General features: G+C 42.1%; 1 protein-coding gene across 4 annotated transcripts in view; it reads right to left on the bottom strand.

Annotated features, from left to right (window-relative positions):
* The window catches only part of SPEN (spen family transcriptional repressor), a 78955-nt gene extending 57087 nt beyond the window's left edge, over positions 1 to 21868 (bottom strand). For 2 of the 4 annotated variants that reach the window (XM_019541431.1, XM_019541433.1), the window contains exon 1: positions 21601 to 21868. In XM_019541431.1, coding sequence (XP_019396976.1) covers positions 21601 to 21683 — 83 coding nt within the window. In that variant the 5' untranslated portion in view covers positions 21684 to 21868. The remainder of the gene's footprint in view (positions 1 to 21600) is intronic. The other 2 variants (XM_019541430.1, XM_019541432.1) reach the window with 1 other exon arrangement.
* Positions 21869 to 26752: the final 4884 nt, after the last annotated feature.

Raw genomic sequence — 26752 nt, 5'->3', positions numbered from 1 at the left:
TGAAAATAATGAGTGCGATATTAGCTGACACTTTGAAACAGAGATACCACCACTTGCCTTAAAAGTTCCCTCAGTGTTCTTAAAATCAATGTGACAACTGTACAGCGCATTATTGAACCTCTTGTGAAGCAACATCAAAATCACTAAAAAGACATTACAAAAGAAATTCTCCATTTCCACATTTTCCACTCTGCTACATACTGTCCTTCATTTGCAGATTATTCAGATGACTGTGCTTAGCAGAGCTACGGCTGTACTTCTGGAACCTCCTCCTTTTAGAAGGGGATACTCCCCAAAATGTCCTGTCAGCTCAGAGGAGGAGGTACACGGGGGGACAGCAGTATATCACGCCTTGCAATTTAAAGAAAATGGAGAAAAAGAAAGAGAAAAGGACATGATAGAGGAATAGTGCAGGATACAGAACAAAGATACAAATGCATGATGTGTAGGTCAGAAGAAGAAAAGGAGGGAGGAGGATGAAAGAAAAAAAGTGACCAAAGGCTTTTTATTTTTTTATTTGGGTAAAAATGAGACTGTTTTAAGCAAACATATGGGGGGGGGACGGGGGGGGGGGACAAGGCAGTAAGGTCCAATTCCTCCCAACCTCTTACATATTTTAAAGACTCATGCCTAGGAGACGCACAAAAAAGGAGAAAGATGAGACGGTAATGAATGTTACAGTTTTGTTTTCCTTTGATTTTGTCTTTATCAGTGCAGTAAGTGTTGTGCTTAGCTTATCAACTTGTTTTTACTTCCTCATTGTTTGCAAACCCAGTTTGACTGTATTTTTCCATGCTTTATCTGAAGTCTTCAGCAAGAAATTAGTCTAAATGTCATGCACTCCTCAGGAAAAATATAATCCTAGTGACCTTTATGTCTGCAATAATATACAGCCAAGTTAACAATGAAGCAGTGCCATCTGCCAGTTCCATGTGACACAGCCCCCCCCCCCAAAATGCTGCTTCCACTTTTTTTATCCACATCGTCTTTTCTTTTCCTATTTTCACTAGCTATAGCACCTGCAGGTCTTCAACAAATGAATAAAAGTGGCTCCCCGATTTTTATCTTTCTTATCATTATTGCTGAAATTGAGATCCAAGAATCCAGTAAATTGTTTCACCTATGCCTCTATATGGGAGAAGAGGAAATGCAGAAGATCAACAGAAGTTGATATTCATACATGAAGGTAACTGTCAAAAGCTCAACTTCAACCATCCTGTATTAAAAATGGTGTGCTCACACATTTCCTCTGCTTAATAAATGGTTTCCATTCTTGTTTAAAAAAGAACTCAGTCGGATACTGTTGGATGCAGAATAATTTCATTTGTATTAATTTCAAGCGGAGAATACCCCTCTGTATCTCTGACTACAGATCTTCAAGGGGTTTAGCGCAGCGCTTCGAAATGGTCTGATATACAGCCATTCTCCGCTGAATGCCAGAAATATTTTCCTTAATGGGCAGGGGACCACATATCCTCATCCTACCAAAAAACAAACAAACAACTGAACTGTGTTTTTTCCCTCTGCAGGCTGTTTGAGGCGTGCAAATGGACGAACATCTAAATTATTTCCGTGTCCTGCTTCTACTGCAGCCATGGTCCTAAATCATTCAGCTTGGAGAGGGCTCGTTTTAATCTATCTACTATTTAGATATTGCAATCTAGACTCTGCTTTGGTTTGCTGCCCTGTATCCTTGACAAACGGTGAGGACCATGTGTGACAATCGACTTTACTGGAATGGAGAGGGAAAGCGGGGGTAGGGGGGAGAAAGGAAAATCTCTGCGAAGACAGCTGCTTTAACAGGAAGATTTGCATTTTCCTTGCCCCAACATGGTCTCTGTCCTTTGATTACACACATCCTTTAGTCCCCCACCGTGAAGATTAATCTGTCTACTGATCCGACCCAGCCCCACCCGTTGGCTGCTCTCGGAGTTGCTCCCGTCTTGGCAGTTGCTGCTGGGAGGGGAACTGCATTGCTCCATGCTATCTGATCCTAAGGGGAGATCTGCAATGCTGCATCACAAGACAGGTTACTGCAGCAGAATAATACATTACAAGACACGGATACTTTCTCGAGGGCTGGGCAGAGGAGGAGCAGCACCAACGCAGTGTTGCACTATGGGGATCGCAAGTGCCAGCGAAATGGAGCAAGAGCAGAACAAACAGGCGCTTCGTGCGGTGTCACCTTTGTCCGCAATCCCCAGGGGTGGGAAGAGGGGACAAAAGGACGGCGAGACCTTCACGAGCGTGGAGAGAGCGGCTCCTCTGAAACCTTCATCTCATATCTTTATAGCGATGCGTCAGCCCTTTCCAAGAAGGCTGCATTTCACAATCGCTGGCAGGCAGACGAGACAACAAAGAGGAGCGTTAGCTGAGCTCGAGCTCCACGTACCCACAGGAAAACAAGGCTTTTATTTTATTATTTTTGAACAGCCTTTACCCAGGTCTGACGCCCGCCGCTTAATCGGGAACTCGCAATGCACAGACAGGGTGGTGGCGGTCTCGTGATAGGTGCAGGAAGCTGCAGCTCTAGGCACCGGGATTGCTCGCTTCCCGAGACTCGGCAGTGCCGTCACGGAGAATGCCGAGGCCATTTTTCTTTGGAGAGCACAACTCCACAAGTATCGCTGCACGAAGACAGGGGAAGACGCCATAGGGCACCCAGTCCATCTCTCTGCCAGTGCAGGGCTACAACTGAGAGCTGGAAACAGAAATCTCAGCCTCTTTTTTTAAGCGGCTAGATCCACGAGATTCAGGCGGACAAAGCTATGCTAATCCTGCCGTTCAGACGAGGAAGAGCAAATCCTCATTTGAACATTATCGGTTTGTACACTGCAGATCACACAGCCCCTATAATCAAGCAGCTGAAATGTCTCTGGGCTCTTGGCATGGCTGCTGCGTGTGCGCGTTTCTCTCCCCGCTCGACTCTTCCTCCCGTGGCGGCGAACAATGAACACAGGTTGGGAAACACTGCCCTCCGCCAATCCAGAGCGGCTTCTCTGCTCTTCCCTCGGGGCAGCGTGTCACGGAGACAAAGCCCTGCTGACTAGGGACGGAGGTGGCGGAGAAGAGCGGAGGCAGCAGTCTGCTGAAGTCATCCCTCCCTAAACAACTTCCTTTCAACAGCCCAGGAACAGGGAAATGCAAGACAGCCACAGGCTGCAGCCCCGGTTCGGTTACAGGGGGACCCTGCCACACTGGCGTTTTGCATTGCAATTGGCCATTTGCTTTCCCCGCAAATTAGACCTTTAACGCAACCATTAACGGTGGCTCTTTCACACCGCTTCAGCTATTCCCCACTAAATAATCTTTAAACAAAGGGCAGCCTTTGAAGGGGCTGAGTGGTAAGAGACCCCTAGACAAATATTTAAATTAGGTCTTATTGTTTTATAAATCGGTAGCTCTCTAAAGACCTTTTTCTCATCTGCTCTTTTTCAGAAGCGGAAAGGGACCATCAGCTTTTACCGGGCAGCGACATGTCCCTCATTTCCATATACTTCTTAAATTATCTGCCCTCGTGCTCCGTGAGAGCTCCCAACAACTCTGAGGAAAGCACTGCGCCTCTTAAGGCTGTGACTATGTAACTGCAAAATCGTGGGCTGCAATTCCACCCCGATGCCTCAAACCCTCTTTACACGTTCCCTTTAATGCCATTAGGGCATCGTGACACCCTACAGACCAACTCCTTCAGAGAGAGATGCACTTTCCTAAGCTACAGCCTACTTTTTACTAGGACAGCTCATAGGTCTCTGAATGAGTCAGATCTATATATTGATGCCACACCACCCTGGCTTCTTCCTAACTTCAGGCTGTTAGGACTAACACCTCTTGCCGTTTTTCGTAATGCTAAAATCCCATTTAGAGCTGACAATTTTTTCTTCTTTTGTTGCTGCAGCACTGGGTATCAACGGTGTTAACTTGACAAGAGATACAATTACAGCAGGACACTTCAACACCTGAGATGTCTTTGCGAGGCCCAAAGCCAAAAGCCGATACCTTTGGCAACCTAAGAAATGCAGCCTGCGCAATGCCTGGGCTGATTGGCCTTTTAAATTTATTATATAACTAACAAGCCAGGACCTGTGCCATGCAATAAAGCACCCAGAGAGTTGGAAGTTTTGTTCAGGAGTCTGAATTACAATTTTTTTTTTATGTTTATCTTTAAGCAACAAAACAATGGGACCTGAAATAACTTCCTATGCCCAGATGGCTAGGTCTGCCTTACATAATTTATAACTTTAAAGTAGTCCAAATATTTTATGTTAGATCCTGTGTTCTCTTTCATATTAACCAAAAAGTTAACAGTTACAGTCAGAGTAATGTAAGACACACTAGACTATAAAACAAGCTTATATAAAACTACTCCAATGGGGTTTTTTAGTACAGCTCCTTTAAGCTACAGTTTCTATTCATTTGAGTTCTGGGGGGTGCTTTGTTCAGCATGCGTTAGTGTTATAAACTAAAGTATGCTCATATTTTGACCAGCAAAACATGTAACTATTGTTGATCAATATAAAGTTCTTAATCACATGCCAGGAGAATAACCAAACCTCAAATAGAAGCACTGCCTCATAACCTCAACTACAGCTAAAAACAGGATCGCTGCTGACAACATGTTAGCAACCAAAGTAGCGCTTAAAAATTTTTAACTAGCAATGTAGGTAGGACATTCCCACCATCTGAAGCACACAAAAGTTTTATCCTCATACACCTCTAAATAGCTTCCATCACTCACTGCTTGAGCCTCACAAAACCTGGAGGGACTGCATCTTCCTCTGTGTTGCACAGCACCTGGCACACTACACTCCTCTTGATTATGAGCACAACTATCCAATAATAAATACAAAATATGCCATATTAAATATTTCAAAAGCTGCACATGTACTTGCCCTATAGATTTCAAACCATGTCATTTTACCTGATTTCATTTCTGCATCTGAAGTTTAAAAAGGGATTACTACACCAAAAGTGGAACAAAACATAAAAGGCAGACACAGTTCTTAGGGTAGATGTGATCTCTTTTATTCGACCAACTTTAGTTTATTAGATTTTATTAGACTAAAGCTGGTCTAATAAAAGGGATCACAACTACCCAAAGAACCTTCCCTGCCTATGTCCTTAGACTAACACAGCTAAAACCAACAACCCACAAAACATAAAAGGGTTTTTATACTTTCATTGTCACCTTGAGTCCAGAGTGGCACAAAATGCACTGTGTTGTGCATTACAGCTTCCTCAGACAAACACTCCCAATGGGATCACAGTTCAAAAACCCAACAAAATGTTCGGTGAGACACAAAATTTTGCAACGAGTAGGAAAGGACATGTGCACTTATGAAGAGCTATTTGTTACTGTAGCCCTGACGATCCAGAAAAAAAAAAGCTACTTGCTCACAGATTCATAAAAAGAAGGGAAAGAAAATCTAAAACAAACACGTGTGAGTCTCGAAGGTAGAAATTCTAACAAATATGGCTATCTATAAAGTAAATCAAGGATAAGGAGTAAATTATAAAAAGACTGGAAATGTGAAAGAAAAAAACAGCAGACTAAAAAGATTTAAAAAAACAATGGCTATAAATGGCTTTCAGAGAAAGGAGCAGCAAGGTAATATGTTAACAACAACCAAGCAGTCTTTTCCATCCCAGAGGTGGCTACATTCAGTGCTATGGAAGCAACTGCAACAGTAATAATAAAAAATAGATAAGCTATAAAGCACCAAGGGACTTTGAGATAAAAAATGGCATGAAAAAACACAAATTCAGTTGTCCATTAATATACTGTTACCCTTGGCTGAACTAAAAGGTTTCCCTTTAAGTTGCCTGAATTGCAAATGGTGAAACAAATACAGGACAGGTGTCAAGCAGAAGAAGCCATTCCCATTATCTTTTCTAACTTTTTGGACCAATGAAGTTTACTTCAGGCCCATGGGTCTCACTCGCTGATTCTTCTCTAGTTAAAAATGAGCTGAACGTCCCTTTAACATTGCAGAAAATTCTTTCCATATTATGAGTTTTTCTATACAAAGTATTGCACAGTTATTTTTCAAGCCTCTGTGTAACAATGTTTAAGTACTATTATGCAGTTCCTATTGGCCTGGAAAATATATTCCAACAGAAACCTCTGCGTTTTTGTACTGAGACCTCTGGTATTTCATGAAGGAGAAGGAAAAGGTTATGGTTTCTTTTACTGCTGTAAGACTCAGCTTTTCTTCAATTTCTAAATTAATCTCTAAATTGCTATTCTTACCATGAGCAATCTGAGCACTGTCAGATGTTATAAAAACAAAAATGCAGGATATGAAATACAAAGAGTGTGGAGTAATTTTTACAGTTAATGCCTGCATAAAACTTTAGTTGGCACTTTTATTAGCAAAACAGGATGTTTTAAAAATGTCTTTGTACCACACACATGCTGCCCCACTATTTTCAGAGACCCTCAAAACAAAGCCTGATTTCCCCCCCCTCATATTAAACTCTTCAGCCAAAAACATTTCCATGGAATTTCTACAAGGAAAAATCCCAACAAGTTAATTATAAAACTATATTTCCAAATACGTACAAAAAGAAATGTTAGCATTTCAACACTGCCTTTATCATCAGAGACCCAAATCTGAATTCCCTGCATCTTTGGAAAAGTATATTTCATACAAATGTCAAATAAATATTCAAGTAAATGTCATCTTCTGAATCCCATGGCTAAGCTATATAACACTGCTTCTCAGACTAATTTTGGAGTGGGTTATAATTTGTTAAATTAAAATTTACAATGTAAAATGTAAAATTAAATGTAAACTTGAAAATGTGTTTCAAATAACTATGCAGAACTGAACTGATCAGCTTAAGACAGTGTTGTAAAATAAGCAGTGATGTTGAAGAGCCAGCAACAAGCAAGGCGAATTTATCCTTCTGTTCTAAACACTGGACATTTGCCAAAAGCAAATGCAATCTGAAGCAAATTTCTGACGCATCTTGTCAAGGAAAACTTGAACATGTAAAACTAGTTTGTGGGTACAGATGCAGACAGCACCACTGTATAGTCATAGGAAAGTTGGGCTGGAAGGGACCTCATGAGGCCATCTAGTCTAGCCCCTGTTCAAGGCAGGATCATCCCTGATGAAAGCAAGCGTTTGTTCAACCTGCTCTTGAAAATTTCTAGAGATGGAGACTGATAACATCTTTAGCTAGTTTTTTCTGATGCTTGACCACTCTCAAAGAGTTCCTCCTAATCTCCAACCCAGATTTCCTCTGCTGCAGATAGAGGCCATTGCTCCTAGTCCCATCCCCTATGGCCACAGACAAAAGTGAATCTCCATCCTCTCCATAATCATCCTGCAGGTATTTGAAGACTGTTATCAAACCCCTCCCCCGGGTCTTCTCTTCTCCAGACTGAATAACCCTAGTTCTGTCACTGTTGTCAAAAGACATCTTCCCAGGCCTCTAATTAATGTCTGTCACCCTCCGATGGACTCTTTTTAATCGACGTATGGGGCTCAAAACTGGACACAGTAACTCCAGGTAAGGCCTCACCACTGCTGAACTGAGTGGAAGAATAAACTTCCTTTAATTTGCAAGTGATGCTTCTGTTAATACGACCCAGGATGCTGTTGGGTTTTTTCCTGCAACAAGAGCACATCATTGGCTCATTTAGCTTATGGTCCACAGCAACCCCTGGTGCCTTCCCTACTGTGGCCTAGCCAGTTATTCCCCAGCCTTCATATATTCCATCCCAAGTGTCACACTGCACTTGACCTTCCCAGGTTTGATCTGGTTGATTGTGGACCACTGTTCCAGTCTATCCAGGTCATGCTAGAACCTAGTCCTGCCCTCCAGCGCATCTGCACCTCCCCTCAACTCTGTGTCATGTATAAATATGCTAAGTGTACACTCAGTCCTAATACTGGACCCAGGAGACCCCTGGGGAAACCCCACTTGATTCATTGTGTTGGCTTGCCTCATTTCCAGCGGCTACAAAATACACTGAAGACAGCTAAAAATACACTCAATTCTTTTCTAATATTATCCATCCCTGTGAGCAATCCTTGCTGCCACAGCAACAGTAGGTAACCAAAGTAACCACATGTGGGAGTGGTGAGGAACTACACGGTCACCAAAGGAAAGGTCCCTCTCACTTTGGCTCATGCAATGTAAGGCTTTGATAAAACCCTGCTCTCATTTTGTCACCACACCACACAAGAAGTAAAGTTACTCATATTATGAGAACTTTATTGGTCAGGTTACGGTGTGTGATCAGACTGCATGACGGCAATGATTCTGAAAAGGGCCTTCATTGCCATGTTCCTATTAGTTTCCAACTATCAAGACTCCCAACCTAGCAATCTTCTTCCAACCCCTACTCCAAAATGTTCTTGAAGTGATCTTTATTGACTCCTCAACCTCTAGCAAAAACAAGTTTTTCCTCTGTTTTCCTCCCAGCAACAATGATGCTTCAGGGAGTCTTCAAACTTCAGCAACAATTATTATTATGAAAATAAATTAAGATGATTTGTGGGACAAGCTGAATCCTTCATGCAGCTTTCCCACTTCTTTCAACTTCCGTAAGTAGCCTTTACACACTTCCCAAAGTGCAGCATGGGTGCAAATGGTTGAGCAGACCCAGAGGAAGGATTTAGTAGAAGTCACTTCAGGTGGGCATAATAGAAATGTCTTGGGCAATTTCTCAGTTTACACTACTATGGAACGTGTCATTCTGGTAATCCACCTCCCAGCCCTTTACCTAGCCATTCCCCTATGCTAGCCTCTTGCAGGCAATAGCCCAACTAAAAGAAACTGTGCTAGTGACAGAGGACACCCATTTTTATCACATCACTGTAAACAGCGGTGTCCTGCCTACACCATAACATGTCCCATCAGAGGTGTGTTAGCGAAGCATTTAAAAAGAGCCAGCATAGATAAAGTCATTGATATCCTCGGCATCCACGTGGGACGTGCTAAATACCTTTTTGGCAGTTAGAACATCTGTGCTGAACTCTGTTTTCACTTTTAGCTTTTCAAATCACTTTTAAGGCATCAATCCAGGACTTGTACTAGGAGTAGTGCTAAGTTGGCATTTGATGGGTTTTGGTTGTACTTGTGTTGCAAAGTCACCTTCTTGGTGGAATGGAAAGCTTTTAGAGATGTGATTATACATAAGAGGAGACAACTGATTACATCCATGGTTAGAATAGTAAAAGCTTTGATGCTGTTTGATCATAACAGGGTGGGGAGGGTGCCAAAAGATTTTTTTTCCAAGCCAAGAAATGCTGCTTTGCGTCACAAAAAAAAAATTGCTTTGGTGGACAACAGAAGGTGTGGAGGACACACTAAACTCTGTCATGCCTCTCTGCTAACTGCACTAAAATAAACCTCATGTGAAGCAAGACAATGAGAAAAGTTAACAGGCATCTAGGAGTAGGTTTCAGGTATTTAATTTTTGGATTCCTCTTCTCAAACAAAGACTATGTTGAATGCCTGCATTAAGAAATCTGCAGTTTCTTTTCAGAGGAGGCGCTGTAAATAAGTTATCAGAGCAAAGCAACCAACTCTCAGCTCTACTCCATTATGGGCTTGTCTATATTACTACAGCAGCAGATCCTAGCACTTAGTCAAGGGACTGGGATGGGAGTCCCCAGGCATGCTCCAAACCAGAAACACATGAAGGAGGCTGCCCGAGGGCTCACCCCTCTGTACTACTCTAGCCCTTGTTCTCTGGCAGTCCTGAAAGCAACTGCTGGGCACAAACCAAGAGCAGACGCTGTTCAACTTCCAGGTTTCCAGAACGTCTGCAGCCTTGATGGAATGCTTGGGTCCACCGGTACCACGACATGCTGCTACAGCAGCATAAGCCAACCCTCCATTTAAGTCACTTAAGGTCTCCATGCTGTAAAGGGAATAATGCTGCTTCTGTAGTTTTGTAATATGCTCAGGTTTTCAGTTAAAAGGCATTAAAAGAGTAGCCTTTTGGGCAAATGCAACAGCTGCAGTTCATGAACCCAAGTCCCTTACCCACAAAAAGAAACCTGTGCGCACACAGTTTGAGTATTAAAATTTATTTTACTGTTTTATAAATATGCTTTTCCTATATCAACAGCTTCCCCCCTCCCCCACACAGTCTCAGCCATAGGGACTGTCTTGTGACAACCCACATGACCTCTAGGATCAAAACACCCAGGTCAAGAAAGGCTAACACTGAATGGCAAGATAAGCATCTCCAATTCCCTGAATGGAAGGAGTGCTACCCTGAAAAGCTGGTTTGGTCTTTCTGGTCAGTGTTTTGCAATTAGATGCACTAACCTTTTTTAATTACATAAAGATTATAAGTTAGTTCACATGCTGGGACTACATCAAAACAGGAAACAGAAGATGAATTCTGATGCAATGAATTTAAGTGGAGATGCTAGTGCAGATGTACAGTAATAACTTCTCATAAGAATCCATGTGTTATGTACTGTAAACTTATGCAGTAAAGTTTTGACTGCATAGAATACACAGGTACACATCATCGCTACCTGTAACATCACAGGAGCTCAGCAAATGATAAATGCCCCAACACATCATTTTCTGCACGCACAGAAAATAGCGTGCCCATCTTTGTGTGTATACAAATCTCCATGACAGCAGGACTTCACATACAGGACAAGGTTCATAAAGTGTTAACACAAAACATACTTGAAAACACTGCAATATGGAAGTCTGTGAAGGTGCCTTGAAGCAAGTCAATTAATGCATGCATTTTAAAAGATTTTATCTGAACAAATAGGAGTCTTGGCAGATTTTCACTTGCCCTCAACACTTCACAAAAATATCTAATTTCAGAGTGTTTTGGGTCATTAAGTATATAACTACAATTTCACTGTTTCAGTCTTTTCAGAATAATTCACATTTGTAACAAAACACTGTGATTCCACAAAAGTCAAACTGCACTGCAAAAGTTTTGACTGCATTGTACAGACAAGCACAGATGGATAAAGCACAATAAACATAAAGCTGTAGATTTCTCTCCATTTTTTTTTTAAATGATTAGGTATGCTGGCGCTGCTGTAACCATCACAATTACACTGCATCAACCTGAATTAGCCTGAAATTTTAATTAAATAGCTATTCTTTACTTTCTAGCCTAAACATTTGTGTAGCTCATTTCATTGCCATGGTGACTCGAAAGAGTCACCACAGTGCTGTGCAGTGGCTTCATTGCAGTTTTTCAAATGGAGCCATATTAGTTTGGGGAAGCATAAATTGATTTAGTACATGAAAAACCATCTAAATGAAAGAAGCTAGGTAGAATTGTTTTTATTTTTTCTTTGTATGAGTTTTTTTTTTTTTTTTTTAAATTAAAGGCTACTTTCCATCATTCATAACAGTAGGGGAAGTACCTTTATGTGACAAATCGAGTTTTAATCACTGCCCTATATGACTGTTTCCTTGCTGAAATTAGCAGCTTCTTTGAACAGGTCAGTATAGGAATGGCTGTCAACGACTGCACGGGCACCAGGACAGTGTGGCAGTATGTCCTGTACCATTTCAGAGCATTTTCAGTGGTACTAGCAGCCATGAACACCAGGATTTGCAGACTTATTCCAGTCACCAGTTCTGAAAGTTCATCTGCGGACATTTCACTAATCTGAACTCAGACCGTTTCCCCAGTCCTCAGGAACAGTTCATAACCAACATGTACTCCTTCAAAGTACTACTTCCAAGCTAGGGTCGCTAGCCAGCTCTGATGCTGCTCCTACCAGCCCGTCATCCAAATACAGACAGGCCCAGCAGAGGATGTTGAGCTGCAGCTAACCAACTAGCAGGATATTATTGAAAATAACCCATCTGTCACTCCAAAGGACCAATTAAGCTCCTTCTATGTCTATTCAGATAGGATTTTTAAAAGCCCTTTGGTGGGCAAGTTCCAGTGATTTACAGCCATGCACATTGCTGGGGCAATACAGTCTGATCAACACTGCAGCTTTAGGGAGTTGTGGAAAGTCACTTAAATAAAAACTAGGTTCTTATGAAAATGTGTTTGTCTGTATTCTTCTCATTAAAAAAATGTTCACGTGGGCATAGAGTCATCTTTTCAGACAGAGACTGATTTGGGGAAAAAAATGGGGCTGAAAGATCAAAATGGTATCCAGTCCATCCCCCTGCTCAGTGCAGTGCGAGCATCTAAAATTTAGTGCAATTCCAGGCTTTATTACACACAATTTTCTGCCAACATTATTAGAAACTGTGTACAGCAGATATTTACATTTGCAAAAGAACAGATAAATAAAAAACTGAATTAAAATCTGATTTAACTAAGACATTATTACCATCAGCTTGCGTGCGATAAGAAACTATCTGATGAAAAGGACTTCTCCAGAGCCAATATCTGATATACAGAACACTAATTTTAAAATCATTGGTACAGTTTAAAGTAGTTGAAAGAGATTCCACTTTTGAAAGTGCAACTGATTTGACATCTATCATCCAAGTAATGAAAACCTGGTAGGAATCCAAGTCAGGTTCTTAATCGTGTGGCATACCACCATCCTCTGCAAAATTGAGGTAAAGAAGCCTCTAAAACAGAGTTTAGTAGTCTCAGTCTACAGGGACAAGTTCATGGGGATGGTTTTATGGATGATTTTATAGGATGATACTGGGGATCAACTATTATTACTGCCAAATAGCTCCATAAGCAATTAATCAACCTGTTTTGAAATGGGTTGGGCAGTTCCAACTCTTTGATCAGACTGGTGTTTTTGAGTAAGATATATTTAGCCCATCTCACAAAAAAGAAAGGAAAAAACGTAGGTTATAACGTGTACAAAAATATAATTATTTTAAGCAGTAGCAAAATGAAGGCAAATCAAGTGAATGAAAACATGTCTCTTCTGCTCTTGAAAGAAGTCTAGATCTTTCCACAGAAGCTACTAAAATAGGTGGCTTTCTCCTAGTTTATGGACGAGCGAGGTACATGCAACTCTTTGCAAATGCAAAAAAAAAAATCCAATTCAAATGGACTGTAGGTTGCAGGATTCCCCCAGTTCTGCACCAATCTGGAAAACCCAGCCCCAAGACAGTGCAGGAGTATGAGAAAGGAAAAAATTGGGTGCCTATAACCAAGTAGAAAGGCATAGGCCCAGGAGTTTTGGGAATGTATATTTCACTTCATTTCAGATACTGCCTTCATCCTTGTAATTTCATTCTGTTAACAGATTAATTTTCACTTGTCTTGCACTTTGGGTATGCTGTAAGTTTATTCTTTAATGTTGTGCCATCCGTTTTGAACCGCCACTAGGTCTTGCTTAGTCCCATGAATGTCTCTTTAATACTTTATTCCTTTATTGAGATGAGAATTCCATGTGACAAGATTTTCCATACCACAGGCTGCAGTTGCACAGTACGTATCACAAGTTTCAAAACGATTATTACACTGTTTATATAAAAAGTAGTAATTACACCTTAAAATATCAATGCAAAGCTGCATCAGTGAAGTTTGACTGAGGCTCACCAAAATCAACATTAACGAGGATCATCCACAGAGAGAAGACTGAGAACATTTCAAGAGAACAGGAAGGTGGAATGTATACAGCTCCGCCATTTTGTAGCATGATGTAAAACCGCAGCGGTGTTAACAGTAAAAGTTAGCAAGCTTTTTGTTAACCCAGTTTACAAACAAGAACTTTTGCCTAAATCCCAAGAACCCACAATCTATAACTATTCTGTGCAAGTAAGCCACCGAGCGGTTGCACAATGTCTGCTTTCCCATCTTCAAGATGGCACGTTTCCCTAGAATTATTTATTGGCCTTCTGAAAAGGCAGCTAAACTCAAATCATATTACAGCGATTAATCCCATTTTCTAGTTTACTCTTTTTCATTTAAAAAAATATTTTCCTATACTGTTTCTTCAGTTCTGGTCTGAGAACACTGAAAAAAAAAATCTCACAAGTAATCTCTCCCCAGTAATGAGCACACTGAGGATTCACCAGACTGTTTGGAAAAAAATGGATTATTTTGACTTTAGAAGTGGATTAATTAAAAATGAGTCCTAAATTGTTTTGGAAAAAGTGATGGTGCCAAGAGTTACGTGGTTGCATAATTATCCAAGTCCCTGATGGATGCAGCTTCTCTGACACATCAGTCTTTGGGAGCGTACTGCAACACTTGAGATGACTCAGATACAGATAGCCCTCTTCAAAGTGGATGAAAAACACTCTCGTACAGCCCAAAGTCACTAGAGTAACTGCTACATGCTCTGGTCCTCGAGCACAAAGTTACACGCATCACAACACAACGTTACAAGCTGGAATTTCAAATTAAAAAGCATACAGGTGCGTGATTACATATCTGGCCTTTTCCCCCTGTTATGCTGATACAGCTTAACCAGAAGGATTACTTGTAATGTAGTGCTAATAATTCAATATTTCTTGGGGTTATGTTTCTGCTTTTGCTGTTACGATTTCCAGTACTGCAGAAAGCCACTGAACAGATACCAACTCTCCCAATGTATGTATAACTAGAGATTACACCAGCTTTTATCACCGAGAGAAATAAGTGTCTTTTACTTGCACATAATTATTTTAACTAGTCTGATCTACCTCCCCTCCCCACCACAACCCTTGCCTTCAGTTTTTAAGTCCATGTGAATGTTACTGCTCCCCCTAGGTGCTCATGTCAAACGGCATTGTTTCAACACGTGTTCCTTCCTATTTATTACCACAAATATAGCTAACGCAACATCAAATCCTAGTGAAGACTATGCGGTTCATGGTTTCCACACATGAAAATCAGGCAGAACTAAACACTAGGGGGAGCCTACGATTTACCTTGACCTGCAAACTTGCAATTTTAATGCAAATTGCCTTGTCCTAACCAGCGGTTTACCTTGTGTGAACTAACACAAGAACCTACATTTTTCTTAAAAAAAAACAAAAACAAAAAACCTAAGAGCCTAGCCTGGCCACATCTTCAGACAGCAAGGCTATATGCAAAATAACTTTACACCAATTTACACCCAGTGGGAAAAACACAACAATATTTCACCATCTTAACTTGAAAAATTGTCTTAATATCTATACATTGCCCAAGAAATTTTAACTTGCGTTAAAGTATCTCCATAAACAAGTCATGACAAAAACCACAAAAGAACCCAAACGCTATAAGATTCCTACAACCCAACCAAGTATATCAGCATTTAGGAGTTTTGTCCTGTTTTGTCAAAAACATATCACTAAAACATGCGCCTTTCTTTTTAAATGCACCTTTCTTTTTAAATGACCAAGAAACACACATCAGTAATAACACAAAGTGTCTTGTAACCCTGTTTCCAAGAAACAAAGCACAGCAAAAATACTAAAATGAGAGTTAGAAACCATCATTGAAGTGATAACAAATCATGAAGTCATAAATGTGTGTAAAGAGGGCCTGTGAAAAAGCATGACTTAGGCAGCTCACTGGATTATAAGAGTAACCGTGGTTGCTCTACAAAAATTCTCTTACAACAGCCAAGGATATAAAAATGCTTTATGGGAGTTTAGTCCAGATTTGGTGTTCTTTGCAGCTTTTCATTACTTTGAAATAATAATTCATAGACACTTCTGTGGCCAAAGAGTTTGGAGTCCACATGTTGAAACCTCAACTGGATACTAAGCTCTAGAGCAGCCTGAGGATTCACGGACCCCAAGTAGTTGGGAAGCATTCCTCAAAATGAGCCCGTCTTGGGGAAGAAGCGGGTGGTTCCAGACAAAACTGCTCTATAGCATTCGCAACAGTCGGAAGAGAAGTTTAGAAATCTGTGAATAGATGCACAATGAAGAACAGTTTAGAAAGTGAAAGGTCATGTGTGAAACGGCACTGGAGCCAGTATGTTTCACAGTATTACATTCATACGAAGTTCCTGTTGATGAGGGAGGGGGAATGAGACACCTACTCACACAAGGGCTACTACTTCTTAAGGCCCTGGACTGAAACTCCGGGAAAAAGTCGGATTCAGCTCCTGCCTACCAGACTCCTGTGACTCACTAGGATATTCATGTCATCATCTGGCTGCACCAGCTCACCACCTGAAAAATAGGGATCATACTTCCTTTCTCCAATCTGGGCCTGTTTTCTATATTCACAATGTGGGTTCTCTGGAGCCAAGATTGTCTTGCTACGTAAACATACAGGGCTCATCATAACTATGCCTTGATATTGCCCCAGGATTTCAGGCATTAATGAAGTGAGGCATGGTTGTTGCACCCTTGGTCTTATTCCCTCCATACCAAGAAAGTCCCTGCTTAGAAAGTATAAACAAATGTATGACCATGCTTCATCAGTTTAAAAAATATATTATCCAAATATGAACATCATTAGAATTCACTATATAGCCTCATTTTTGTGCACTTCTTGGGTATTAATTCTGGATAAGAATGTTTCATTTTATTCTGAATGCAGAGTTCATTCAGTGGGAGGATTCCCAAGTTGCATTTGAATTTATAAACCCCAAACGACTCCTAATTATAAGCAACAAAGTTACTTTTGCAGACCTGGGAACATGCTTTTCCCAAGACTTCTACTAGAAAAATGTATTAAATCAAAGTATCATTAAGGGCTCTCTAAATGCAACTGCAGAAAATGTTATTTTCTTATTTAACCACTCTGAGCCAGTGTGCATGGGGACCAGATCTGCTTGCTTTCTACCAAAGCAAAATTCACACTTCTCCTAGCAGACTAGACCCCATACTGTGACTGGAGAGCTGGATTCTCCTCTGCCCCACGCACCATCCACTCAAATACCCACCAGCCTCTGACTGCATAACCAGCTTTGTTATTGGCTACAGTGCAGGAACCAGAAAGCACACAGCTTAATTTTAGGCTCCCAGAGTGAATTTCCACTGCTGGCCATTAGACAAAACATTCTGTTGTAAAATGAGCAAACACAATGTGGAAGTAACTGAAAAAAGTATGGCACCTCCACAGTGCCACTTTTACAAGCTGACTCCTAAGAAGGCAGCCATATTTTAAAAGGTATGAGATGTTACCATAATGGCTTCTACTGTGCTTTGTTCTAAAAATAAATTGGAGGAACACAAAGCCAAACATGTAGAGGAGTTATCTTGTTTGGCATTTTTAATTTTAATTTTTTAAAATTAGACCATCTTTATTCTTAAAACTCAGTCTTTTCTGTAAGAACCTCTTACCACTACAGAAGAGTAATACCCCCTTACCACTACAGAAGAGTAATACCCCTTCCCCCCAAAGATACCATAAGAAATCATGTGATAAATCCAGCCTTTTTTTTCTTCATAAGAAATCACATGATTTCTTATAAACAAAAAAGTCTGGATTTTTTTATTTTTTTTTAAATCTAAAGTGACAATTGTTAAAAGCCCAAGGAGGATCTGGATAAATGAATGGGGGTTGGGAAGGGATGGAAAGCTAGCACTTGTTCTTGGGATAAATGTTGCTATATTTAGTCTCCTCATTCTTTCTCCAAGCTGCTGAGCGTCTGTTTCAATAATGGTGAATGTTCCCCCCAATCATTGAAGATTACAATAATTAAAATGAACCCAAATTATTGCAATCAGGAAACACCTTCAATTGCAACTAAATACTGTTTTAATGAACATTAAGTTCTAACATCAAAGATCGTAACATGATAGATGAAGTAATACTATTTTAAGAATGAGTTTCCAATTCATTGTCCTAGTCGGATTAAAATGTTTCAGGATCTAATGCAGTTTTTAAAATAAGTCTGAGATGCAACAGAAAGCCTTTTTTTTTTTTAAACAAAAAAGTTTTTTACATCAATAGTTTGTATGTTTTTAAATCCTTAATCTACATGACAAGCAGATACTATACCGTCTCAACACACACAAGGACACCCACTTTTAAATCTGGGTGCAATTAATCATTCACCCACCTCTTGAGAGAGGCACAAAAACATGTACAGAAAAAAAGGCTTTCAAACCTGGGAAGTCTGCGGACACAATACATCCTGCACACGCAAGTCAGGCACACTTGATACCAACTCCGATATTCTCCTCCAATTAAAAAAAAAAAAGCCAACAGTATTTTTACCAAGTAATCTCACTTCAATTTACAGAAAACAAAACTGCATCTTAATTGAGTCACACAGACATGCCATAAGAAACAATTACTACAAAGCACTTTTGTCTTTCATCTGGGTAAACATCCCTTCCTACAACGTGAAGGAAGAGACTGCACCAAAGTGAGAAATTTCCCACAGTAACAAGTTAATAAAAATGAAAACATCTCCCACTCGGAGTACACTTATTGCGCCTTTAAGGCCTAACAGATTGCCTTTTTTCCCACAATTCAAAGTTTAAAGTTTTAATTTAGCACATGAGATGGCATCATAGCAAAGATTTTAACTGCACGTACACTAACATGGAAGCTGCAATATATTTCAGGTCTCAACCAAAAAAATACCATGCAGATTCAGGTTACCAACTGATACAACCAAAAGGTAGCAGGCATTCATGCTTTAAGGCTAGATTTTGAAAAATCTGCTTTTCTACTTGTATAATGCTGCTGGGTCACCCTCTTTGCATATCCTTTACCCAATTCTCAGATTGGGGGATGGGTGGGAACTTGATGTAGCCAAGATCAGCTAAATCTGAAAAGAGTTTTGCTCCAAACTAAAGAATTGTTCTTTCCAAGAAACCAACCTTATACATTACATATCCAAGCTCAGGCAGTTGCCTTTCATATGTATATGCCCAACACAGCTAAGCTCCTGCCACAATCAAACAGGACTGCAATACAATTATTGTGTAACTTGTCCCTTCCCCCACTCAACTACCCAACATACAAAGAAAGCTTTGCTCTATTGTCCACATACAGTACCTGCAATGATCCTTCCCTAAGTGAAACTTGATTCAACAGATACTTACTTAGCCATTTTAAACAACAAATATCTAGCAATTTAGACAGCTGGAAAAGCAGGAAAAATGCTGTTTTTACCTTTGTGTGCAATGTATTAGTACCTGGAGTCACAGCCAAACATTCAGATTTCTATACCCCTGATCACTACTACTAGTTTCTTGCATATGTACATTTAGAGGGGGGGGGGAAAAAAAAAAAAAAAAAAAAAGCTTTTTTTTTTTTTTAAGGAACCAGCAAAAGAAAAAACCTGACATTTTTTAAGCAGCAAGTGATGCAACCCCTTTCACATTCCCCTCAAAGCCAGCAATCAAGATCCAGAGTGGTAAAACAAAACAAAAAAAGGCAATGAACTGTTCAGATTCTACCATTTTCCTACATCATCTCTAAGCAACACTACCATGGCAACTTTTTTCCTGCTTTAAAAATGTCTTGGGGAAAAATGGGTGGCCATTAAAATAAATAAATAAATAGGTAAGTAAATAAATAAATAAATTCACTTTCATTTCATACTTCCTAGTTAAGTTCAATCATGTTTCAAACTAACAGGTTACTCTAGGGCATACATTCAAAAAAGAAAGGTGTGTGCATGTGTCTTTTATAATAATCTTTGATCACATATCTAAGATTACAGTTCACACAGAACCTTGTTACTTTGAGGAAGAGTAACCTTCTGTATCTACAGTTCGCTCCAAAAATAAATAAATAAATAAATAAAATAAACGTGTGATTAATATTAATCTATGTAATTAACGATCAAGTTCTCTCAGCCAGAAGGATGTATTCCCCTAGTTTACATAATGGTAACAGACCTGCATGGCTAAATTTCACTGCTACTCTGAGTAATTACCCTGCTTGTAACTAGTTTAACCTTTTTAAGATGCATTTACATAACACAGACAATTTGAATTTGACTGCAAGTCCACAATTCCCAGATATGTCTCGACCAATGGGTTTCGGAAAAAAAAAAAAAAAATTGGATCTAAAGTGGCTGTGCCTTTCTGCGTACGCTCACTACTCCCGGTTTCTTGACGTGCTTTCTTTCCACATTTCGGAGCACGCCTTTAACTCCCCATAGTTGGGATTTGGGAGCCTGGAGAACTCTTGCTACGCAGCTCCTGCTGCTGCCTGCCTTTGCCAAGCCTTCTCCTTTCCCCACCTCCCTCTGTGCAGGCAGATCTGCTCTGCTTTCCCACAAACTGGGTCCTAGCCGCCATTTTAGAAAGTCATTCACACAAGCCAGACCGCTGCACCCATCCACCACTTGAAACAGAAATCTCTCCTTGAATGCTTCCTCCTCCTTCCCTCCCCCAGCCTCAGGAGTACAAGAGGGCCCCACAAAAAAGCAGGCAAATGTCTCTTGGATCCAGAGCTGCCCAGGGACAAGCCTGGCTGCATGTCACCCACCCGCATATGCTGCAATGCACGCGTCTGCACATTTGTGCATGTGAATTTCCCAGCCCCTGAAGCCCATTGCAATGACAAGGCGCAGACACCCAGTAGGGGACTGAGGACGCTATGCTTGCCTGCACTTTTGCATTTTGCCTGCATCTACTCCAGGCGAAGGCATTCAAATGTACTCCTTCTCTTGCAAATGAGCAAAGGGTAGGACCAGACCCTTTCTTTAGTCCCCCCCGGCTCAACCTCAACAACCCCATGTGTGAGCCTGGGTTCAAGTCACGTACCCTTGCCTTACCCGCCACGGATGTGAAATAACGAGAGGCCCTTTACCAGTGGGGCTTCACCTCACTCCACCTAGCTTCTCCTGATTCCCTTGCCTTACTCACGACTGATGCGAAATAATGAGGCCCTTTACAGTGGGGCTTCACCCCACTCTGCCTAGCTTAAACGGGTGCAAATGAGCTTCCTATGCGCAACCCCCTGATCATAAGCAGGCAGGCTCTTTTCCAAGATGAAGATTGAATCTCTTTAGAGCAAGCAACCACCAAAATAATCAATGATCCTCCATTTATAAAGCCACAAGGCAGCTCTACTGCTCCTTCTTCCATTTCCTAGTCCAAGGTCCTCATGTCTTAGTAACTGAGTCTAATTTTTTTTTCCCATAATGACTCATTATTAAGGACGCTCCGTCATTTTCGTGCACGGCAGAAAGATTCAAAAGGAAGCCGAGCACAAGAGGCAATCCCGGCAGTTTAAAAATGCTCCCTTCAAACTTTTATTTCGTGCTTCCTGACACGTTCCCAATGTTTGTCAGTCTCAGTTCCCAAAAAATAAAAAAATGTTCAAAAAAAAAAAAAAAAAAGCAGCATTGAATTTCTCACCCAGTTTCATCTCCTCAGATAATTTAAAAAGGAAAAAAATTTTTTTTTTTAAAAATCAGGAAGACAGCAGGGGAACTAAAACCATGCAGAAGACAGGTGCGGAGGAGGGCAGGTGTTTTGTTTTTTTTTTTACAGACAAAAAATTAAAAAAACAAGGATCTCTCTCCCCCAGCGTGGAGTCCAGCAGGATAGGTCCCAAATGGCGCGTTTCTTAAGGCGGGGGATGCCAAACCAAGCGGTTTCCTTCCAGCCTGGTTTTTTCTGCCCCTCTCTCTGCTCCACAGCCAGCCCCACCACAACCTCCTTCCTTGCGAGACGCGCCGAGATAAACACATAGCTCGGCACAAGGACGAGAGACACGAGAGAGAGACGGGATGATCCGCAGCGAGGACGGCCGGGCCCGCGGGCAGAGGTGCGCTCCGGTCTGCGGGACGGCGACGGGGCCCCCCCGCCCTCACTCACCGCTTGAAGTGCTCGATGATCTTCTCCTCGCGCACATTCTCCGGTAAGTTGCCCACCCAGAGGTGCCTGGTTTCCCGGACCATGCTGCGTGCCCCGGACGGTGCCCTAGCGCCAGGAGCTGCCTCCCCCCGCGGTGGCGACGGGCACCATGCCTTGGGCCCTGCTCCGGGCTGCGGCTCCCCTCCCCTCCCCCCTCGCCTCTCCTCTGCTCTGCTCCGGCCGGCGGCTCCCCGGCAGCGGCAACGCGGCGCCCCTCGTCCGCCTCCTTCGCCCGCCCGCCCGCTCTGAGGCTGCTGCTGCCCTCGCCGCGCTCGCGGACCGGCCCGCGCATGCGCACGCGCACACCCGGGGGAGGAGACGAGAGCGAGGCCTGCTCCCGGCTCATGCGCACACGGGGGGAACGAGGCCTTCTCCCAACGCTGCCTGGGCTCCCCGCACATGCGCACACGGGGGCAGAGGGGACTACATGCGTGCGGCGAGCGCGGCTTGTTTTTCCACACGGCTCGCTTCCTCTGGCCGCTGCGCATGCGCACGCCCATTCGTCTCCCCCGCCCCCTCCCATGTTGCTTTCTGCTATTGGGGAGCACGTTGGTGGTGCAGGGGAGAGAGCCCCTGGCACACCTGGGGTGCCTGTCGTGGAGGGCTCGTCGTTGTCCTCTGTCCATACGAGGCCAGACGCCTTTAAATAAAAGGAAAACAAATACGTGCCCATGTCTACGGCTAATAATCTGAGCAGATCTAATCAAAGATCCCATTTATCCAAAGCACCTTGTCTGCCTACGTCTAAGATAGGGCGGCCGTCATAGAGGGTCTTCCCATTGTCCTCTGTCTGTACGAACCACAGCGCCTTTGTGTCTTCTGGTTTTCTCTTGAAGAAAGAGCACGTTTTTCTCTTTGAGAGAAAAAGAGAGGACATAAAAGGCACCCGCTTTCATGTCAATAGAGGCCAACTAGACTGTCCTCTATGACGGCCGCTCTACCTTAGACATAGGCAGACAAGGTGCTTTGGATAAATGGGATCTCTTTGATTAGACCAGCTCAAATTATTAGGTCACAGACGTAAGCAGACATGGTGCTTTGGATAAATGGGATATCTATTCATTAGACCAGCTCAAACAGTTGGAAAAATTCTCCTTAGCAAGCTTTCGGGTTTAAAAACCGTTTGCCAGGCTGAAGAAACGTCACCATGGCACGCCATCTGCGGAGGCCAAACGCAGGATGGTTTTTCAACCCAAAAGCTTGCTAAGAAAATGTTTTACAATTATTTAAGTGGGTCTAATGAAAAAATACCGGATTCACCCAAAGAACGTTGTCTGCCCCTATCCTTCAACCGACATGGCTACAACCTCCATACCTGTAGTCTTAGGCATGACATCTGACTCAACAACATGGACGGTCATGCACGTTAGAACGCAAAACACTGGCACGCTCTCCCTAGGCCTGAAGAAGGGTGTCTGTGCCTGAAGCTTAAAAAGCAGTGCCGGGTTTAGGTTTAAACTACTAAAGCTACAGTTTGGGGCCTCTAAATAAGAAAAACAAATGGACATTTTCATTGTAATAGAACAAAAATATACATATATATGGCTCCACAGTTGTTATTCATATTAAGTTCATAAATTTGTGCATAAATAACAATTCATCTCAAAAGATCATGGAAATCCATTTTCGTGGATTATTTTTATCATATGGGGCCTCTTAAACTGGGCATATTTTAGGGCCTCAGCATGTCATAATCCACTATGGCTGCAAAGAATAATTTTCCCAACGCCCACCTTGCTGGGGTCATCTGATCCCAGCAGCCTTCCCTGCCCAAGGGCAAGGGGGCTGGCCCCAATGAGCTGCAAGTGTCCGTTCCAGCTCCTAACAACTTTAGTTGGTCTAACAAAAGATACCACATTTACCCAAAGAACTTTATCTTCATGTTAGACAGACACTTGGCCGGGATGGTTTAGTCAGGGAAGATCCTGTCTGGGAGTCCTATGAACTCCGCCCTGGGGGATCCAGTGCGAGGGGAAATTTGGACCGCAGTGCATTTGCACTGGGGTCTGTCACTGAGGGATTTGGGATTCACAGCACTGCAACTGCCCTGTGCCCAGTGCTAGATTCCCTAGGCACAGGGCAATTCTCAGCCACACCACTGAAATAAGTTAGGGTTATGGGATGCTTCTGCATTCCAGTGATACAAGCCACAGAAATACAATGAGCAGCTTATATAAAGTACATCTACGCTAGATTCTCATGGCAGGCTTCATCCTCGTATTTATTTAGGAACAAAGGAATCCCCAGACTGGATCAGAGCCAAGGTCTGTACAGTCTGGTATCCTCTGTCACTGACCAGCAAAAGATGCTAAAAGAAACATTTAACAACCCCATTGTAGTCTATCTGCCTTCCTCACAAAGTGTGATCCTTATTTTTATTTTAATTGACTCAAAGCCTGAAACATAAGGTTTCAACAAAACATTTAAAACATACATAGGATCTTTCAGCTTCAAAGCCACCTGACCTGTAACAGTCTTGTGCAATATTAATTGCTGTTCATTCCACTGCTGTTGGGTTTGTTTTTCTTAAATCAAAAGTTATATTCGTGGGCCTGGTTTTAAGATTCCTACAGCCTTAGGCCCCATTTTGGATCCTTACAGATAAACCCTGTGCACCTGTACAAGCTTAAGGCTCCACCTCTGGACATGCTGATGGAGAATCAAAGCCCACCCTAACACTGATACAATCTTTCTAACCAAGAAATACACACACACACTGATACAATCTTTCTAACCAAGAAATACACACACACACACACACGGCACAATTAAAGCCTCAAATTTACTTGCATAAATTCCACGTGAAAGTGAGTAAGCATTCATCTTTTAAAATTAGTTAAGTGCCCACATTACATTGTATTTTACATTTCTATAGCTCTTTTTATCCCTAAGGATTCCAAAGTGCATCACATGCTATATGCAAACACCAGCACTACATGCAACCTCCTCTGGGGTTGGAGGTGGACGCGGACAACCAATCCCAACACCGTGCAGGGCAGGGAGGGAGGGAGGAAGAAGGTCACCAGAGCAAAGTCAGACTCTCTTACAAACTGGCTTTTACAAATCTTTACAGTCACCATCTGCAACACACTTGGAAAAAACTGATTCTCACACCTATTTGCTTAAGTTACAGATTTAAGACTCAGCCCACCGTGCCTACACATCTCAGACTTAAAGAAAAGTGAGAAAGAACAAAAAAAGTCTCAATCTAAAGAGTCAGGCAGGGTAAGTAACACGTACCTGATGTCCCGGTACGCAGAAGGACAAATTATTGAAGTGACCCTGCCAGAATATGAATCTCTGGTTCCACAGAGTCTAACTGCTTAACACTTGGTGCTTACCAGGCCACCCCCTCCAGCATCATATCCCAGCCCCTTCTTGGAAAGCAGCCTTCTCACAGCTGTGAAGAAAATTGGGTGCAATTTAGCACTGGGAGTGAGAAGGGTTATCCATTTTACAAAAAGCAAGCAGCACATTTAACAGCAGCACGACCCAGCCATCTTCCGCGTTGAGACATTCCTCTTCCCACACAGAACCAAATATTTCTCAGGAGTTTGGAAGAAAAAAAAGGCTCAAATTATTATTATTTTACATTTGTACCCCACCAAGTGAATGGTTTGAGGTTAGGGTAAAACTGGACACATACCCACAGCTAATATTTTCTGGTTCAGGAGCCATACAAGCCAGGCTGGGGCTTTCATCACAAAGAGAAGACAGTTCTTTCAATATTTTCCTTGGCTGAAGCTTTCTGTTTGCCGACAAGGCTTTTCTATTGATTAAAACCATATTCTTATGTGCTGGGATGAGCTGAGCTCAACGGCACTGTTCGCATTCAACCCACAGTAATTCATCTCCGCCAAGTGCACACAATGTGCTCAATCATGTCCTCAGCCACAGCACAGGGACCATGCCCCGGTGCTTTTATAAGCCTTGTCCTAATTTAAATCCACAAAGCTGCGTATTTCACGCCCTCAGTCCTACAGCACTCTGTTGGTTAAGCAAGGCCTCTCTACGTTGCACCAACCTGGGTCTCAGAAAACCTAGGTTTTACTCCAGCCTCCGCCATTTACCTGCTGGATGGCAGCCACTCCCTACGCCTTGGTTCTCCCACCTCTGGAACTGATATTCACCTCCTTTTGTGAAGCACTTGGAAATCTGCTGTTAAAAAACACTATATAAACAGCAAGGTCTGGCTTACAAGCATGCAATCGAGTCATTCACAAGCATTCAGAAGACATTACCATATCACTCTCCTGACAAACCAACACAGTGAGCATCTCCAGCCATGGAACTAGGCTTGAATTTGACCTAATGCTTGTAAAACAGAAAATCCATACGGGTACGAATTATAAACAAGAACATACTGTTAATAGTATCTTACACCTTTATAAAGACTCTGCAAGGATCTGTTAAAGGTAAAAACTCCACATTTTACGTAAGGCTGCCTTTTTCAAGGGCTTATTTCTTATGCAGAGTTGTCCCAAGTTGCGATTGTCACTTCCCAATTTAGCAGGCTGTTTTCAGATCAAACGTTTCCAAATCTTACTCCTCCACTACCTGCCTTTCACACTAGGACTTGCGAGAGATGACAGACACACATCAAATCCTATCTTTTTTTAATAGGTTTTGCTTAGGGCCAGTTTTCATTCTCTCCCGCACCCCCAAGCCCCCATATTCCTGCATACCGCAGGAAAGAAGGATGTTCTCAAGCTGGAAGTACATACACACAAAACCTAGCTCACTAGCAGAATTCAGGTCAGTAAGGAAAAGTGAAGTATCCCAGACGGTGCTACCCAAAAACTCCAATTACACTGCTAGCAGTGCATCATTCCAATCACATATCCATGGTTACGCCACAGCCGGTCCTGCACTTTAACCTGGTTAGGGGAAAACTTTTCCCCATTTACAGTAGGAGCGCAGTGGTATGACCACATTATAGCAAAAGCACTGTAACTAGATCCTCCATCTCCGTTAAGCAATTTAATGCATTCCTGATCATACAGGAGACTGGAAGAGGCTAAGAGTCAGAAATGGGTGTTGGGTCTTTGTTTCATAGAATTACTAAATGGCCCATCACATTCATCACCAGCACAACTCTACTGGCTTCAAAAGC

Source organism: Crocodylus porosus, unplaced genomic scaffold, assembly GCF_001723895.1.
Source record: "Crocodylus porosus isolate Cpor-Errol unplaced genomic scaffold, CroPor_comp1, whole genome shotgun sequence".
Taxonomy (NCBI): Eukaryota; Metazoa; Chordata; order Crocodylia; family Crocodylidae; genus Crocodylus; species Crocodylus porosus.
This window is presented reverse-complemented; position numbering and strand designations above follow the sequence as displayed.